We start from the raw sequence: 19,121 nt of genomic DNA, 5'->3' as shown, positions 1-19,121 counted from the left end.
GACTCAAGGACATTGCTCAGCAATTCTTTCCCTTTTCCCTGCATCACTTTGCCTCTCACCGGAACCATCCCATGAGCACAGACATGCTATCATTTCCCTAATCTTAAAATCCCTCAAGCTCATATTCCCTTCAAGCACCACCTCATATCTCTGCTCCCCTTTAGAGCAAAGCCACTGAAAAGTACTGTGTAAACTTGCTGTTTCTTCTTCCCATCCTCCTATTCTCTCCAATCTACATGCCATTTTCAAATCAAGTGGTCAACTTTCAGTCCTATTCTTAGCTTAGCAGCAGCACTTGACAAAACTGATCACCTTCTGCAACACCTTTCAGCTCTCTTCCTCCCGCCCTGACTGTGCTCTTTTGCTGGTTTCTTATCCAGACTCAGGAGTTCAGTTCTTGAACCTAATCTGTTTTCGGAACACTCACTCCTTAATTTACCTCACTTAGTTCCACAGCTTTAAGCACCAACTGTATGCCAACAGCTTTCTAACCTGGGTCTCTTCCTTGACTGCTGATTCAGTTAACTACCTACCTCTACTAATATCCTGCTTACATTTATCAAATAGGAATTTTAATGTACATATAACATTTCCAAACTGAAGTTCTTTACCTCAACCCTATTCTCCTCTCCCAAAAACACTTTGTGCTCTTCTTGAAGGAATGTTCTCCATTCCAGCAAAAGGTACCTCAATTGGGCTTATGCCAAAAACATTACTCAACCTTTTCTCTGCTCAGACCCCACATCTAACAAAAAGTCTTGGCTCTATCTGCAAGTAATGTCTCAAATCTTAATGTCTCTCACCACCTCCATCACTCACCCAATTTCAAAGCTTCCATCACTCTCACCAAGAATATCTTTGTAGTCTCTTAACTAGTCTTCCTGCTTCCACTCTTCCCCTTTAAAACTCCAAATCAGGTTACCTTACTTTTCTCCTTAAACCTTTCAATGGCTTCTCATCTCTCTGAACAAAAGCCAAAGTCCTTCAAAGCCCCACATGATCTGATCCCTTTCCTAGTCTTTGGGTACATTTCCTACCTGTCCTCCTCCACTCATGGTAGCCTACTTGCTTTACTTCAAACCAACAAAAGGACTACCACCTCCTGTCCTCTGCATATGCTGTTCCTTCAGGCTCACACCTGTAATCCCAGCACTTTGGGAGGCCAAGATGAGAGAGGATCGCTTGAGGCCAGGGGTTCAAGAGCAGCCTAGACAACATAGTGAGATCCAGTCTCTACAAAATAAAAAGAAAAAAATTAGCCGAGCATGGTGGCATGCACCTGTACTTCCAGCTACTCAAAGCTGAGGTGGGAGGATCACTTGAGCCCAAGAGGTCAAGGGTGCAGTGAGCCATGATCATGCCAATGTACTCCAGGGCAAGACCATCTTAAAACAGAGCAATACTATCTTAAAACAAAACAACCATATAGTGTGCTCCCTTGCTTCTTTCAGGTCTCTCTCAAAATCTACCTCTTCAGAGGTGTCCTTAAACCACCTTCTAAAACTGCTTTCCTTGTTACTCTCTATCCCTTTACTTCCCTCAGTCTATATTTTTTTAAATCTGTCTTATTCTACCATAATTACATAGTATGAAACATAATTTACTCTATCAGTATCTTGTGGATAGGCATTTAGGTTATTTCCCAAATTTTGCAACTACAAACACAACAGTGAACACCCTTGTACATAAATGTCTTATGCGCTTAGAGAAACATAGCTAAGAAACTCCTAAAAAAAATGAGACTACAGATACATGCATTTTACATTTTGCTAGATTATTACAAAGGCAAATGTCATTAATGTCATTTTATTACCTAAATATTCCAAAAGGTACCTATAATTCAAGAGTGATAATAGAAAGACCATGCAAATTAAGGAACCCCAAATTTGTCATAAAGGAAATTTTCCTTCCTCCAAGGACAATTTTCATAACCTTCAGAGGAAAAAAGGAGGCAAGGTTTCAAATCTGGTTAACCCTCTCAACTACTCAAGACTCCTCTGATTATCTATTCCTCTACCTCTTGTTCCCCTCCTCAACTACGGATAAACTACTGATAAAGCATGAGATCAAATCTCATGCTTATTGCTCTAGAAAGGACATTCTCAAATTCCATACCTCATCTCGTCTTCCACCATTAAAAGAAGAGCTAAAGAGTTTGCTGCTGCCGCCGCCCCTTTGAGGAGGCATCTTGTTAAAAGTCTTGCTTTTCTGTGAACTGGAGCGACGGGACTGGTTGCTAAAACTTTCATTTTTGGGGTAGGAAAGTTCACGTTTGCGATTATAACGCTTGGATCCACTTGAGTTCTTTCCATCTGAAAGCAAGAAACACAAAAGAACGACTTAAGAAGTGATACATTCACTTAGCCAACTGCCCTCCACCTCCCAGCAAAACTGTGTTTAAATAAAGGTAAACAGGCCCTTTGACCAGCTCCAAGAATCTGGGTTTGGGCCAAGGCATGAGTGCTTTGAGCAAGACAACACATAGTCGAGTATTTTGTCTTGCAATAATGAAGCCTAACGGGTCCCCTCCCTCAAAACAAACACAGTGTAGATCAAACCACATGGATTCTCAATTCATAATGTCTCTATTTTACACAGCTTAACCACTGCCCTTGTAAAAGTTCAGTCAGATAAAGTTACAGGAAATGAAACAGCCATTCTGTATTAAGAAAAAGTATTTTACCTGGTAGCAGAACAGAAGACATTCCCTTTTAAATTAATATAACATAATCAGATTCTATACTACAAGGGGTTGTCCTAGGCCTTAGCAAATATATTCAAAAGGCATAAAAGCAAAACTGTGTTTACATATGCTCTAGAGGTCAAATTCAGAAGCTGTTAAATTTACAGAACAAAAAAAGTTGAATTCTAAAAGCATACTGGGGGCTGGGCGCAATGGCTCACACCTGTAATCCCAGCACTTTGGGAGGCTGAGGTGGGTGGATCACTTGAGGTCAGGAGTTTGAGACCAGCCTGGCCAATATGGTGAAACCCCATCTCTATTAAAAACACAAAAAATTAGTGGGGCATGGTTGTGGGCATCTGTAATCCCAGATACTTGGGAGGCTGAGGCAGGAGAATTGCTTGAACCCAGGAGGCAGAGGTTGCAGTGAGCCGAGATCATGCCACTGCACTCCAGCTTGGGCAAAAGAGTGAGATTATCTCAAAAAAAAAATTAATTCAATAAATTAATAAAAAGCATATTGGATCAGCTTGAGTTATGCCCTTTTTAAAAATGTTTCTTATTTTTCTCTCCAATTACAATACATGCTCAGTTCTGAAAATAGGGTAGAATAATTTAAAGTTGCCAGTACCCACAGAGCACTAACCCATTAACATCGTTTTCCTTTTAATCTCCTTTTTACATACCCACCACAAATCTTTTACAAAATAACAAGCATAGAAGATATATTGCTTTCTGCTTACTACTCTCTGAGCATTTTTATGCATCCCTAGTCTTCAAAAGCATGATTAATTGCTGTACCCTTCTTGGCCACATACTTACAGAATAATGTAACCAATCCCTCATTGTTGTATATTTCAGTGGCTTCTAGTTTTTTGCTAGTTTAACATAATACCATTGGTAGTCTCTTTACACAGAGGTTTATGTGATTAATTATGTCAAATTCTCAAAAAGTGGAACTGACAGATAAAATATGGTCATTAAAGCCATTTATACATTCCTAGGTTGCTTTCTAGAACTGTTACACCCATTTATTTATACTCTAACAACATAATTATTTATGCACTTTATTTATTTAGAGACAGGGTTTTACCCTGTTACCCAGGCTAAAGTGCAGTGGCACAATCTCGGCTCACTGCAACCTCTACCTCCCAGGCTCAAGCTACCCTCCCACTTCAGACTCCTAAGCCACTGAGACTACAGGTACTCACCACCATGTCCAGCTAATTTTTCTGTTTTTTGTAGAGACGGGGTTTGCCTTTGTTGCCCAGGCTATTCTCAAACTCCAGAGCTCAAGTGATCCACCTCCTTGGCCTCCCAAAGTGCTGGTATTACAGGCATCAGCCACTACTCCCAGCCAGGTGTGGTGGTGCGCAACTGTAGTCCCAGCTGCTCGGGAGGCTGAGGCAAGAGAACGGCGTGAACCCAGGAGAAGGAGCTTGCAGTAAGCGGAGATCAGGCCACTGTATTCCAGCCTGGGCAACACAGCAGAACTCTGTCTCACCAAAAAACAAAAAACAAAACAAAAAAAAAAAAACTTTTTTTTTTTTTTTGTAGAGATGGGGTCTCACTTTGTTACCCTGCTTGGTTTCCAACTCCTAGACTCAAGCAATCCTGCCTTGGCCTTCCAAACTGTTAGGATTATAGGCATGAACCACCATGCCTAGTTTATCTTGTTTTTTTTCGTTTTAAACAGAGTCTCACTCTATTGCCCAGGCTGGAGCGCAGTGGCACAATCTCGGCTCACTGCAACCTCTACCTCCCGGGTTCCAGCAATTCTCCTGCCTTGGCCTCCCAAGTAGCTGGGATTACAGGGATGAGCCACCACACCTGGCTAATTCTGTATTTTTAGTAGAGATGGGGTTTCGCCACATTGGCCAGGCTGGTCTCAACCTCCTGACCTCAGGTGATCCACCCACCTCGGCCTCCCAAAATACTGGGATTACAGGTGTGAGCCACCGTGCCCAGCATTTTTTCCCCCCAGGGTGGAAAGCAGTGGTGCCATCATAGCACACTGCAGCCTCAACCTCAGTTTAGCATCTTTCCAACTCAGCCTTCCAGCTAGGACTGCAGGTATGCACCACCACACCCAGCTAATTTTTAAATTTATTTTGAAACAGGGTCTTACTTTTGTCACCCAGGTTGGAGTGCAGTGGCATGATCTCGGCTTACTGCAGCCTCAACCTCCTGGGTTCAAGCAATCCTCCTGCCTCAGCCCCCCAAGTAGCTGGAACTCCAGGCACATACAACCCTGTTGGCTTATTTTTGTATTTTTGACAGAGATGGGGTTTTGCCATGTTGCCCAGGCTGGTCTCAAACTCCTGAGCTCAAGCGATCCACCAGCCTCAGCCTCCCAAGGTCCTGAGATTACAGGCATGAGCCACCACGCCTGGCCTAATTTTTAAATTTTTTTTGTAGAGACGGGGGTCTCACTATGTTGCCCAGGCTGGTCTCAAACTCCTAGGCTCAGGTGATCTTCCCACCTCAGCCTCCCATAGTGCTGGGATTATAAGCAAGAGCCATGGGGTCTGGCCCCACTTTCATCTTATTACAATGATTCTCAATTTTCCCAGTTCACAGGAATCACACTGATGAGCTTTCACTGTGCTCAGGAATTCCTATGCTCAGGCCTCACCCTCTAAGATTCTGATATAAATATACAAAAGTACCTGTCTGCAGACTTGTAATACTATCTGAGTAATTTTTTAAACTTAGAAAAAATTATTTCTTGATAAGTATAATCACCAGCTTTTTTATAGCAGGCTAAATAAGTTCAAGGTTAAACAATGCTTCAGAAAGAAGAAAACATAAGTTAATAATCAGAGACCAAATTTTGAAAGCAACCACTTCATGACCATAGTCTGTCAACCTCATCGAATAAATGAGATGTCATTCTCTCCACACCTGACCACCTAAAACCTGGGAGTCAATCTAAACCATGTGAAATGGCAACAATGTAAACAGAACAGTCACAGAAACAGGCTAGGTTCACTCCGACCAGTTACCCTTAAATCCTGCTTACGGATAGTGACCCTTACCTTAGTTACAATTTAAGGCCAGGTATGGTGGCTCATGCCTGTAATCCCAGCACTTTGGGAGGCCAAGGCAGGCAGATCACATCAGGCCAGGAGTTCAAGACCAGCCTGGCCAACATGGTAAAACCCCATCTTTACTAAAAATACAAAAATTAGCCAGGTGTGGTGCCACACGCCTGTAATCGCAGCTACTTGGGAGGCTAAGGCATGAGAATCATATGAACCCGGGAGGCAGAGGTTGCAGTGAGCTGAAATCATGCCACTGCACCCCAGCCTGGGCAACAGAGTGAAACTTCGTCTCAAAAAATAAAGTTAGAACTTAAAGCTAAACTTTTACCTATTATTTCAGTTAGCAACAGTTAGTGTCAAACATGGCACTAATGGTAACAATTAGAAAGCAAAGTTTCAGCACTGGACTTGGTGGCTCATGCCTGTTATCTCAACACTTTGGGAAGCCAAAGCCAGAGGATCACTTGAGCCCACGAGTTTGAGACCAGCCTGGGCAACATAGCAAGACCCCATCTCTACAAAAAATTTAACAATTAGCTCAGTGTGGTGGCACACAGCTGCAGTCCTAGCTGAGAAGTTGAGTTGGGAGGATTGCTTAAGCCAAGGTTGAGACTGCAGTGTGCTATGATGGCACCACTGCTCTCCACCCTGGGCTACAGAGTGAGCTTCTGTCTCAAAAAAAGAAAAAGATGGCCGGGTGCGGTGGCTCAAGCCTGTAATCCCAGCACTTTGGGAGGCCGAGACGGGCGGATCACGAGGTCAGGAGATCGAGACCATCCTGGCTAACACGGTGAAACCCCGTCTCTACTAAAAAATGCAAAAACTAGCCGGGCAAGGTGNTTCCATCCTGGGAGACAGAGCAGAACTCCGTCTCACACACACACACAAAAAAAATAATAAAGGAAAACTCAGGGGATGCAGAACCCCAGCTAACTCAGCCACATTCTCTTGCTTTGCTTTCCTTAACTCCATTTCACATCACTGCAAGCAAAGGAGATTCTACAAGGATAGGTATATTAAAAAAACACATATCCCCCAACCTCATTATCTAAGACTGTTTCAGATGATCCTGGACCCTACCTGTTTGACCCTAACTGCTGCTTTCAAGATGCACCTCACGGTTTGCATAGATTTAGGTAAAGCCAGATTCTACATGGCAAGGGCTTATTAAGAAAGTAAACTGGCCGGGCGCGGTGGCTCACGCCTATAATCCCAACCCTTTGGGAGCCCAAGGCGGGCGGATCGCCTGAGGTCGGGAGTTCGAGACCAGCCTGACCAACATGGAGAAACCCTGTCTCTACTAAAAATACAAAAAATTAGCTGGGCGTGGTGGCGCATGCCTGTAATCCCAGCTACCTGAGAGGCTGAGGCAGGAGAATCACTTGAACCCAGGAGACAGAGGTTGCGGTGAGGCTGAGACTGTACCACTGCACTCCAGCCTGGGCAACACGAGCAAAACTCTGTCTCAAAAAAAAGAAAAAGAGGCCGGGTGCGGTGGCTCAAGCCTGTAATCCCAGCACTTTGGGAGGCCGAGACGGGCAGATCACTAAGTCAGGAGATCGAGACCATCCTGGCTAACACGGTGAAAACCCATCTCTGCTAAAAAATGCAAAAAACGGCCGGGCGCGGTGGCTCAAGCCTGTAATCCCAGCACTTTGGGAGGCCGAGACGGGCGGATCACGAGGTCAGGAGATCAAGACCATCCTGGCTAACATGGTGAAACCCCGTCTCTATTAAGAAATACAAAAAACTAGCCGGGCGAGGTGGCGGGCGCCTGTAGTCCCAGCTACTCGGGAGGCTGAGGCCGGAGAATGGCGTGAACCCGGGAGGCGGAGCTTGCAGTGAGCTGAGATCCGGCCACTGCACTCCAGCCCGGGCGACAGAGCGAGACTCCGTCTCAAAAAAAAAAAAAAAAAAAAAAAAATGCAAAAACTAGCTGGGTGAGGTGGCGGGCGCCTGTAGTCCCAGCTACTCGGGAGGCTGAGGCAGGAGAATGGCGTAAACCTGGAAGGCGGAGCTTGCAGTGAGCTGAGATCCAGCCACTGCACTCCAGCCTGGGCAACAGAGCCAGACTCCATCTCAAAAAAAAAAAAGAAAGAAAAAAAGAAAGTAAACTGGCACTGAGCAAGAAGGCTGTCTTCATTTCTTCACTTATTACCACACTGGCAAGGAAACAGTTTCACAATGCTTACAGAAATGCTCTCTGATAGTAAACTGCTCATTTCCAAAACACCTAACAACCGACCACATCATCACTAATGATTTCAGTTGCCAAAAATCAACTCGTTTCTCTTGGCTTCCATTTACCTAAGGGTATGAAGACAGACACGTCAAGTGAGAGACTGCCTCTTATCTCTAGACCCAGGCAACAGGCAGCTAAAGGTTGAAGGTACTGTCAGGCCTGGGACCCAGAGATAAAATTCAGAGTATTATTTTTGAAATATTTTGTGGACAACTTGCCAGGATATACATGGGAAAAACTCGAAGGTAGAACAGGAGTGATAACATGATCCACTTTAGATTTTGGAAAACAGAAAAAACATCAAGTCCCTGGGAGAAGGAACTATGGGTGAAGTTTTAAATCTCAGAGTGGTGGTTCTCAATCCTGGCTGCACACCAGAATCACTTGTACAGACTTTTGAAATTATGAATGCCCAGGACCCACGGGTCCAATCTAGGCTTAAAGAATCAGAAAAGGCCGGGCGCGGTGGCTCAAGCCTGTAATCCCAGCACTTTGGGAGGCCGAGACGGGCGGATCACGAGGTCAGGATATCGAGACCATCCTGGCTAACACGGTGAAACCCCGTCTCTACTTAAAAATACAAAAAACTAGCCGGGCGAGGTGGCGGGCGCCTGTAGTCCCAGCTACTCGGGAGGCTGAGGCAGGAGAATGGCGTGAACCCGGGAGGCGGAGCTTGCAGTGAGCCGAGATCCGGCCACTGCACTCCAGCCCGGGTAACAGAGCGAGACTCCGTCTCAAAAAAAAAAAAAAAAAAAAAAAAGAATCAGAAAAAAGCCAGGCACAGTGGCTCATGCCTGTAACCCCAGCACGTTGGGAGGCTGAGGTAGGAGGATCACTTGAAGCCAGGAGTTTGAGACCAGACTGGGCAACATAGTGAGACCCCCATCTCTATAAAAAAAAAAAAAAGGAAAAAGAAAAAATTCCTAGGAAGCGGCCCCACACACCCATAATTTTTTTTTAAAAGTTCCTCACGAGGTCAGGAGTTTTGAGATTAGCCTGGCCAACATGGTGAAACCCCATCTCTACTAAAAATACAAATATTAGGCCGGTGTGGTGGTGGACACCTGTAATCCCACTACTCAGGAGGCTGAGGTAGAAGAATTGTTTAAACCTGGGAGGCAGAGGTTAAAGTGAGCTGAGATCACGCCACTGAACTCCAGCCTGGGTGACAGAGCAAGACTGTCCTGAGGGGGAAAAAAAAAAAGTTCCTGAGGAGATTCTGATGCATAGCCACCACTGAGAACAACTGCCAAGAACTACTGTCAAGACACATTCCAAAATAGACAAGACCACTCAACTCAGGATCCAGAGTCAACAAATAAATGACTTAAAAACTTAACCCAGCTTTTCAGTTGTTCCACATTTCCCTAATGGAAAGGTCTCCACCAAGTAGCAGTAGGTGTATCTCAGCCTCCCCCCATTACCAAATTAAGGGCCACAAGTTTTTCACAGTTAAATTACTTGGCATCCTCATTTCTAGCTCTAGTTCTAACAGGTGGCTCAGCCTAGAGGTCAGAATACCAGCCAGCAAGTTTCTGCTGCTGATTCATGCTGTAATCACAAGCAAGTTGCTTACCCATTGTCCAGAGTAGTTGACAAGCACCTCCAGAGGGGCAACATATGGCCTTACTACAGAATCAACTGACAACAAATTGAATCCAGCTGAAATTAGTAATTCTGAATGAAAGGAAGAGAGAGGTGGTATCAGGAATGATGCATGTGCCAGTAAGTTATCTGCTTGCTAAGTGTGGTTATACAAAGCTTACTGAAAAATACCGCCTAGGACTTCATAAAAATTTACTTGGACCAATCACTCTTAACACTGCTAAGCCTCTGTTTTCTTATCTTTAAAATAGGACTAATACTCTACCATACTTCCTCATAGAATCATGAGGATTAAGAAAGAAAACTTCTGTAAAATGCCTACCATAGTGGCTGACACAGTTTTACTATGATTTGAAAGCCTATCATTAATAAATCCAAATCATTCCTGTCAAGAATACCCACTAGACTACCAACAAAGCCACATAAACCAAGGAATCCAGCCAACAGGCCCTGAAATTCTTTTAATTTCTCTAAGTGGTTTTACTGAAGGCTTCAAATCACCTCAATTTTCAAAGCCATTAAAATCTCCAGGTCCATTTACAGGTCAGAGGCATATTTCAAGGCAGATTACCACTAGTAACCTGGTTTCTGGTACCGGAATAACAGGAAGAGTGCCAGGGCAGTGCTTCATACCACCAACCTCAAAATAACTGCCTCATAATACCTGACCTTCCCTTAACCTCCCTGGCAGTTCTGTCCGCCCAGGGGGATGGGACAAGAGCCTGGTTCCTGGCCAGGGTCCACTGTCTGCCCAAAAACGGCCTACCTTCTCTCTTGCCTCTCTTTCTTTACTCCCTCTAAATGACTTTCCCCACTTCCTAACCTACCTTCTCTCCTCTGAGCTATATTCACAGGATATTTACTGCTGAATGTTCTCAGAAATACCTATTAACACTATTGGAATGAAGCTGTAGGAATATAATCAAGAAAAAGAAAGTTATATAAATGTTCGGGCAATTAGCCCAGGCAAAGAAACTGTGGTATGTGACTCTAGCCGGAAAGATCAAGAAAATCCTGGTAGCCAAATTTACCTATTTCCTGTGTACAAATGAAGGGCAAATTTAAGCCAGCCACTGGAACAAAATCTCAAGGAAATTAATCATGCAGCTAGGAAGCAAATGACCATTAATTACAGTTTACAGAATAGAAATCAAAGGGCTTTTTCCCACGAGGCAGAAAAGGGGGAGAAAAAAAGTGACTTAAATATTTGAATACTGAAAACTCTTGCTCTTTTCACCTTGACAAAAGATAAACTATCTTTTCACCTTACCCTTCTTGCTTTCCCTTCAACTCAGTACTCTCTAAATTCAAGAGGTCCTTTCAATGATTTCCAGCAGAATCCAGTATATGAAGTGTTGCAGAAATCTTTGTATGGGATTATGCAGAGCTTGAGTGTACCCTTTTGTTAGAGTAACCATCTCATCGTGAAGTCACTGCATCAGAGTTCCTCAGTATCTGTTGTAGTAGCACTGGTCTTAGCTGTTACGTTCTTAAGACAGCTTAGGTTCAACTTTAAAAATCAGTCAATATCCAGAGTTTCCTAATCTTTTAATCTCCACATATTCGGCCTCTTACTTTGTTCCTAAATGCAAGCAGTGGGTTATGGCTAGTGAAGAAGCATGGATTTGGCTACAAAGCTCATCCTTCCTTGCTACGGGAACACGCACAGCAGAAGCCAGAAGAGCAGACACTGGCAGTGGCAAACATGGTCAAGCTTTCTAACACACACATTAAACAAAAAAATGAACGCTGCCTCAAGGCACACACGTGTATTCGTAAAATCTAACAAAGGTCCTTTACGAGAGTTTTCTGTTTATTTGAGATGGGCTGGAGTGCAATGGTGTGATCTTGGCTCACTGCAACCTCCGCCTCCCGGTTTCAAGGGATTCTCCTGCCTCAGCCCCCCGAGTAGCTGGGATTACAGGTGCACGCCACCAGGCTGGGCTAATTTTTTGTATTTTTAGTAGAGACGGGGCTTCACCATGTTGGCCAGGCTGGTCTCAAACTCCTGACCTCAGGTGATCCATCCGCCTCGGCCTCCCAAAGTGCTGGGATTACAGGCGTGAGCCAACGCACCCGGCCTACATGAGTTTTTACAGAACTTTTCTTGTTGTTTTGAGAGGGGGTCTCGCTCTGCCACCCCAGCTAGAGTGCAGTAGAGTGATCATGACTCACTGCAACCTTGCACTTCTGGGTTCAAGTGCTCTTCCTCCTCCTCCCACTTCAGCCTCTTCACAACCAGGACTACAGGTGTGTGCCACCACGCCCAGCTCATTTATTTTTTTTGTAGGACAGGGTCTCGAACTCTTGGGCTCAAGCAATCGGCCTGCCTCAGCCTCCCAAAGTGCTGGGATTATAGCCACCCAGCCCATTTGAAATGTTAACAATGACAAATATTTGCTTGGTCGAACTACTATAGAATTCTGTATCACCCTGTTGGGTAATCAGAGTTAATTCCACTTATCAACACATTCAAAGTGAAGGACATAGCAGTAAAATTCCTTAAATACCTGTTTGCTGTTTTATTTTGAGTTGTCACAAGCTTTCGCCTACTGCTAAGAAATAAACTTAAGGCATTTATTGCAACTGACTAATGAATGTATGTTAGTGGCTTAAAGAGGAGCCCCAGAAAAACTGAGAATTCAGACAGTTGGAGAACCAAATCCTTTACATCTGGGAATAGAGTGCAAAAATAAACTTACTTATCAATTGCTTTGAACAGACCACTCTAAATCAGTTCCAACACTGACCAAAAGGACTGGCTACCTTCTATATTTTGAGGGATCTATGGCAAAGCTACGCATGTGCAGAACTGCAAAATCAGTCTGCATACATACCACTTCCTGACATGGCCCGAGAACCCATACTCCTAATGGTCTCACACCAGGTAAACGAGTTTGCCATATCCAGCAGGTGAACTCTGAGTGAGTTAGTAAACCTTACAATTTTTTGGTTTTTTGTTTGGTTTTTTTTTTTTTTTTTGAGACGGAGTCTCGCTTTGTCACCCAGGCTGGAGTGCAGTGGTGCGATTTCGGCTCACTGCAAGCTCCGCCTCCCGGGTTCACGCCATTCTCCTGCCTCAGCCTCCGAGTAGCTGGGACTACAGGCGCCCGCCACCACGCCCGGCTAGTTTTTTGTATTTTTAGTAGAGACGGGGTTTCACCATGTTAGCCAGGATGGTCTCGATCTCCTGACCTCGTGATCCACCCGCCTCGGCCTCCCAAAGTGCTGGGATTACAGGCTCAATTGAGCCACCGCGCCCGGCCTTTTTTGTTTGGTTTAAGTCAGCCTTAGCTTTGTTTTGACTTTCTAGAGATGGGGTCTCTCTGTTACCCAGGCTGGATGGTATGCAGTGTCGTGATAAAGCTCACTGCAGCCTCAACTTCCTCGAGCTTAAGCAATCCTCCCACCTCACCCTTCCGAGTAGCTAGGGTTACAGGTGTGTGTCACCCCACTTGGCTATTTTTTTTCCTTATGGAGACAGGGTCTTACTATCTTGCACAAGCTGGTGTGAAACTCCTGGGCTCAAGCTATCCTCCCACCTCAGCCTCCCAAAGTATCTGGATTACAGGCATGAGCCACCACACCTGGTCTCTTACGGTTTTTTAATCTTGACAGGTTTTAAACTGGACCTCCACATTTAGGGACTCCAAATATTTCCCTCTCTGCCACAACATCCCCACTGTCGCTGAAAACACCTTCCTCTTACTGCTAATGTAACTGAAATACAAAACAGAGTACGGATTAGTACAAACTTTGAAATAAAATGAACACTGCACTCCAGCCTCTGCCAACTCCTAACATCCTACCTGCTCAGTTTATTCCTTCTTTAAATATGAACAATTTCAGCCGGTTACACAAGTCAGTGACTTGCACAGTGAAAACACAGGCAAAAACTTCACCTAGTCCTTGGCACATGGTAAGCCCTCAATTAAAGGTAGCTATTATCATCATCACGGTCATAATATTGAGAGACTTGATTACAGAAATAAAACCTTCCCTGTTAAAGGACAATCCTACAGTCCAACATACAAAAATAGACCTTATGGGTATTTGGTGCAAAACAGACGTCAGATACCCTAAGACCTTAGTTCATTTGTTTTGTTTTTGTTTGTTATTTAATTATATTACCTCCACCTACCTTTACAAGTAAATTCGGGGCACTCACTCAAGGTCTGGCAAAGTGGGACCCAAAAAGACTGAATTCATAGTCTGCGCTCTTAACCCCACAATGAATAGCCACTGAAGGATGAGTTCCTCTTCAACAGAGGAATGGATCTGGGACCAGGTTATTAAATAAGATATCTGAGTTTGAAAGATCCTTGGGCTCCACCCACCCGTCTAAACTTGAACACTATCCAATGTTAATTCAACATTAAAGGGTAGAACAACTTGGGAGTTTTAGGAGCGTGGACTGATGAGTCACACAAACCAGGTCTTAAGGCCTGCTGTGAGCCAAACACTAGCTGGGTGACCTTACCCTTTCTCATTATATGTAAAATTGGGATAAGAACAGTACCTGCTTAATCGAGCAGTTTTGAGTGTTAATGTAAATGATCCACGTAAACCACGCAAAACAGCGCTCATTAACATAACTGTAAATAATAAGAGCCATGGAAAAGGGCAGGTAGGGGCTATAATAGAAAGTGGAGCCTGTCCCCGAGTAATCCAGCAGACAAGAGAGCAACGACTCTCCCCGGCAGTAGGGGCACTCGCCCCCGCCCACTGCCGCAGGCCCGCCCTTACCGCTCTTGGGTTTAGACTCGCCGGCTGGCCCCGCCGAGGCGGAGCGGGGCGGCTGTTGCCCTTTGCTGCTGCCCGAAGAGGCGGAGGAGCTGTTGGAGCCGCTGTTCTTGTCCATGTCGGAGGCGGTGGCGGCGGCGTTGGGGGAGCTCAGCGGCATCAACGGGGGCCTCGGAGGCGACGGCGGTCGGAGCGGAGCGGGAGCGGCGGGGACCCAGGCTCATGGCGTTCAGGGCCGGCGGGGGTCGGCGGCGGCAGCGGTTCTCGGCCTTCATGGCGACATTTTTCCCTGTTTCCTTCCTTGGCTTCTCAAACTAGGAAGAGAAGCGGCGGACAGGGCTGTTAAGCCCGACGGCAGCGGCGACCGAGGACGAGGAGGAGGCCGGGGCTCGGGAGTCCGGGCCGGGCCTGGCGGGGCGGAGGCTGCGGGGGAAGGGGAGGCGAGGGAGGGTGCGCGAGCCCCGCCGGCCGGCCGGACACGCTCTCCCGCCGCGAGGCAGGGGAGAGGGCTGGCTGTCTGGTGTCGGGGACAGGCGTCTCCGACACAGCGACGGATACTCGCCCCTGGGCCGAGGCCGAGCTGCTCCGGGAATGGCGACGAGTCGCCAAACAGCATCGTGAAGAACCCGGATGAACTCTATATATAGTGGAGAGGGGTGCGGTATTCTGGGAAATGTAGTTTTTGCCTACATCCGGGTCTCGTGGGGTTTTTTAACATTTCCTCCCCCACCTCCGTCCCAACCCCACTGTGAGGGCTTTCCAAATAATGGGACTTGCATTTGCTCCAAGTCCAGGTTTTTCACTTAATACACTAAAAATACAGTAACAATAATAATATACCCTAATAATAATGTAGCCAAACATTAGAATACCTGTGGAACTCCTTTATAGACTCATTTGAATTATGGTTCTTTTTTTTTTTTGAGACGGAGTCTCGCTCTGTCCCCCAGGCTGGAGTGCAGTGGCGCGATCTCGGCTCACTGCAAGCTCTTGCCTCCTGGGTTCACGCAATTCTCCTGCCTCACCCGCCTGAGTAGCTGGGACTACAGGCGCCCGCCACCACGCCCGGCTAATTTTTTGTATTTTTAGTAGAGACGGGGTTTCACCGTGTTAGCCAAGATAGTCTCGATCTCCTGACCTCGTGATCCACCCACCTCGGCCTCCCAAAGTGCTGGGATTACAAGTCTGAGCCACCGTGCCTGGCCAATTTACGGTTCCTATTCTAGCGTTAATAACAATTGATTCATGGCCCTTAGTCTATCTCACATTGGGAATAATAATAATAGCGTTAATAATGACAATACCTTACATTTAATATCACTTTACAGCACTTCTTCATACAGTACATCACTTTATTTCTTTAGCCTGGCGTGGCGGTGCGCACCTGTGGTCCCCATTACTCAGGAGACTGAGGCAGAAACAGGCGGCAGGCAGTGAGTGGTTCATGCGTGTAATCCCAACACTTTGGGAGGCAGAGGTGGAAGGATCCTTGGAGTCCGGGAGTTCCAGACCAGCCTGGGGAATATAGCAAGACCCCTGACTCTAAAGAATGAAAATATTTTTTAAAAAATTAGTTGGCCGGGCGCTGTGGCTCAAGCCTGTAATCCCAGCACTTTGGAAGGCCAAGGCGGGCAGATCACGAGGTCAGGAGATGGAGACCATCCTGGCTAACACAGTGAAAACCCATCTCTACTAAAAATACAAAAAATTAGCCGGGCGTGGTGGCGGGCACCTGTAGTCCCAGCTACTTGGGAGGCTGAGGCAGGAGAATGGCGTGAACCCAGGAGGCGGAGCTTGCAGTGAACCGAGATTGTGCCACTGCACTCTAGCCTGGGCGACGGAGTGAGACTCCGTCTCAAAAAAAAAAAAAAATTAGTTGGGCAGGCGGGCGTGGTGGCTCACACCTGTAATCCCAGCCCTTTGGGAGTCTGAGCAGGGCAGATCACTTGAGGCCAGGAGTTCAAGACCAGCCTGGCCAACATAGCAAAATCCCGTCCCTACTAAAAATACAAAAATTAGCTGGGCTCTGAATAAAATACTCTGAATAAAACTAACTTTAATTTAAAAGAAAGAAAGAGAGAAAGAAAAAAGAAAGAAAGAAAAAGGAAAGAAAGGAAGGAAGGAAGAAAGAAAAGTAGCCAAGCACAGTGGCTGTGGCTGCACACCTGTAGTCCTAGCTACTTGGGAAACTGAGGCAAGAGGCTCGCCTGAGCCCAGCAGTTAGTTGGAGGTTGCAGTGAGATATGATCGTGCCAGTGCACTCCAGTATGAGTGACAGAGAGGGATGACCCTGTCTAAAAAAATTTTTTTAAGTGGAAATAGAGACTGAAAAGCAGATTAGTCATTTCAAAATTACTTGTCTTGTAAAAGTTTAAGCAGAATGGACTTCCTTATGTGGGGTAAAACTGACCAATTTGGGGATTTGGTGATTTCTCAGAAGGTCAGATAGACAACTTAGTTTAGGGGCCGGGCACGGTGGCTCACGCCTGTAATCCCAGCACTTTGGGAGGCTGAGGCGGGCAGATCACGAGGTCAGGAGATCGAGACCATCTTGGCTAACACGGTGAAACCCCGTCTTTACTAAAAATACAAAAAATTAGCTGGGCGTGGTGGCGGGCGCCTGTAGTCCCAGCTACTCAGGAGGCTGAGGCAGGAGAATGGCGTGAATCCGGGAGGCAAAGCTTGCAGTGAGCCGAGATCGTGCCACTGCACTCCAGCCTGGGAGACTCAGTCTCAAAAAAAAAAAAAAAAACAAGTTAGTTTAGGCGTGGTTGGGTAGAATTTCACCTTGAGTGACTCTATTTTGGTTTGGTCTACTGTACCGAAGCTCAGTGCAAACCAGTGGGCTCCTATACATTGTATTTAACAGCTGTTAACATTGACTATCACATTTAATCTTCACAATTACTAAACTTTAGACTAAGTGTGCCTGTAGTGTGGGGAAAAGAAAGAGAGATCAGCCTGTTACTGTGTCTATAGAAAGAAATAGACATAAGAGACTCCATTTTGCTCTGTATTTGAGATGCTGTTAATCTGTGACCCTACCCCCAACCTTGTCCTTGCAAGAGACATGTGCTGTGGTGACTCAAGGTTTAAAGGATTTTGGGCTGTGCAGGGTGTGCTTTGTTAAACAAGTGCCTGAAGGTACCTTGCTGGTTAAAAGTAATCACCATTCTCTTAATCTCAAGTACCCAGGGACGCGTACACTGCCAAAGGTCGCAGGGACCTCTGCCTAGGAAAGCTAGGTATTGTCCAAGGTTTCTCCCCATGTAATAGTCTGAAATATGGCCTCGTGGGAGGGGAAAGAACTGATCGTCCCCCAGCCTGACACCCATGAAGGGTCTGTGCTGAGGAGGACCAGTACAAGAGGAAAGAAGGCCTCTTGGTGGTTGTTGGCAGTTGAGATAGAGAAAAGCATCTGTCTCCTGCCCGTCCCTGGGCAATGGAACATCTCGGTGTAAAACCCGATTGTATGTTCTGTTTACTGAGAAAGGAGAAAACCGCCTTAGGGCGAAAGGTGGGACTTGCTAGCGCAATGCTGCTCTTTATGCACTAAAAAGGTTTATGAAGATGTTTGCATATGCATATCAAGGCACAGCACTTTTCCTTAAACTTGTGTCACAGAGATCTTTATTCATATGTCTCACTGCTGACCTTCTCCCTACGATGATCCTATTATCCTGCCACTTCCCTAAGATGGTAAAGATAATTATCAATAAATACTAAGGGAACTCAGAGACTGGTGCCGGAGTGGGTCCTCTGTATGCTGAGCGGCGGTCCCCTGGGCCCACTTTTTCTTTCTCTATACTTTGTCTCTGTGTCTCATTTCTTTTCTCAAGTCTCTTTCCACCTAACAAGAAACGCCCACAGGTGTGGAGGGGCAGGCCACCCCTTCATATAGTCCCAGCTACTCAGGAGGCTGAGGAGGGATGATCACTTGAGCCCAAGAGTATGAATCCAGCCTGGGTAACACAACAAGACTCTGTCCCTAAATAAATAAAAGTTAAAGATGAGAAAATGGACTCCAAAAGTTTAGATAATTTGCCTATGATCACATAGCTAAGAAGTGATGTTCTTACCTATGAGACAAGCAGGTCCTCATCTTACAGATACAGACAGTGAGGTTTAGAAAATCATGGCCAGGCGCGGTGGCTCACACCTGTAATCCCAGCACTTTGGGAGGCTGAGCCGGGTGGATCAACAGGTCAGGAGTTCGAGACCAGCCTTACCAACATGGTGAAACCCCATCTCTATTAAAAATACAAAAAAAAATTAGCCGGGCATGGCAGTGCACACCTGCACCTGTAATCCCAGCTACTGAGGAGGCGGAGACAGGAGAATCACTTGAACCTAGGAGGCACAGGTTGCAGTAAGCCAAGACTGCGCCACTGTATTCCAGCCTGGGCAACAGAGCGAGACTCCATCTCAAAAAAAAAAAAAAAGAAAGAAAGAAAATCATGTATGTGGGGCCGAGCGCGGTGGCTCATGCCTGTAATCCCAGAACTTTGGGAGGCTGAGGCCAGTGGATCACCTGAGGTCAGGTGTTCCAGACCAGCCTGGCCAACATAGTGAAACACCATCTCTACTAAAAATACAAAAAATTAGCCGGGCGTGGTGGGGGGCCCCTGCAATCCCAGCTACTCAGGAGGCTGAGGCAGGAGAATCACTTGAACCTGGGAGGCAGAGATTGCAGTGAGCTGAGATTGGGCCACTGCACTCCAACCCCGGGCGACAGTGCAAGACTCCGTCTCAAAAGAAAAAAAAAAAAAAGAAAATCATGCATGTGGGTCAGATGCAGTGGCTC

General features: G+C 45.9%; 1 protein-coding gene across 3 annotated transcripts in view; it reads right to left on the bottom strand.

The window, feature by feature from the left end:
* The window catches only part of RNF10 (ring finger protein 10), a 45,352-nt gene extending 30,375 nt beyond the window's left edge, over positions 1-14,977 (bottom strand). For 2 of the 3 annotated variants that reach the window (XM_025402561.1, XM_025402562.1), the window contains exons 1-2: positions 14,321-14,977; positions 2,116-2,312 (exon numbers count right to left, since the gene is read on the bottom strand). In XM_025402561.1, the coding sequence (XP_025258346.1) occupies positions 2,116-2,312; positions 14,321-14,477 (354 nt within the window). In that variant the 5' untranslated portion in view covers positions 14,478-14,977. The remainder of the gene's footprint in view (positions 1-2,115; positions 2,313-14,320) is intronic. The other variant, XM_025402560.1, reaches the window with a different exon arrangement.
* Between the last annotated feature and the right edge of the window lie 4,144 nt (positions 14,978-19,121).

The sequence above is a fragment of the Theropithecus gelada genome, chromosome 11, assembly GCF_003255815.1.
Source record: "Theropithecus gelada isolate Dixy chromosome 11, Tgel_1.0, whole genome shotgun sequence".
Taxonomy (NCBI): Eukaryota; Metazoa; Chordata; class Mammalia; order Primates; family Cercopithecidae; genus Theropithecus; species Theropithecus gelada.
The sequence above is the reverse complement of the archived record's forward strand: the minus strand, read 5'-3'. Positions and strand labels throughout refer to the sequence as shown.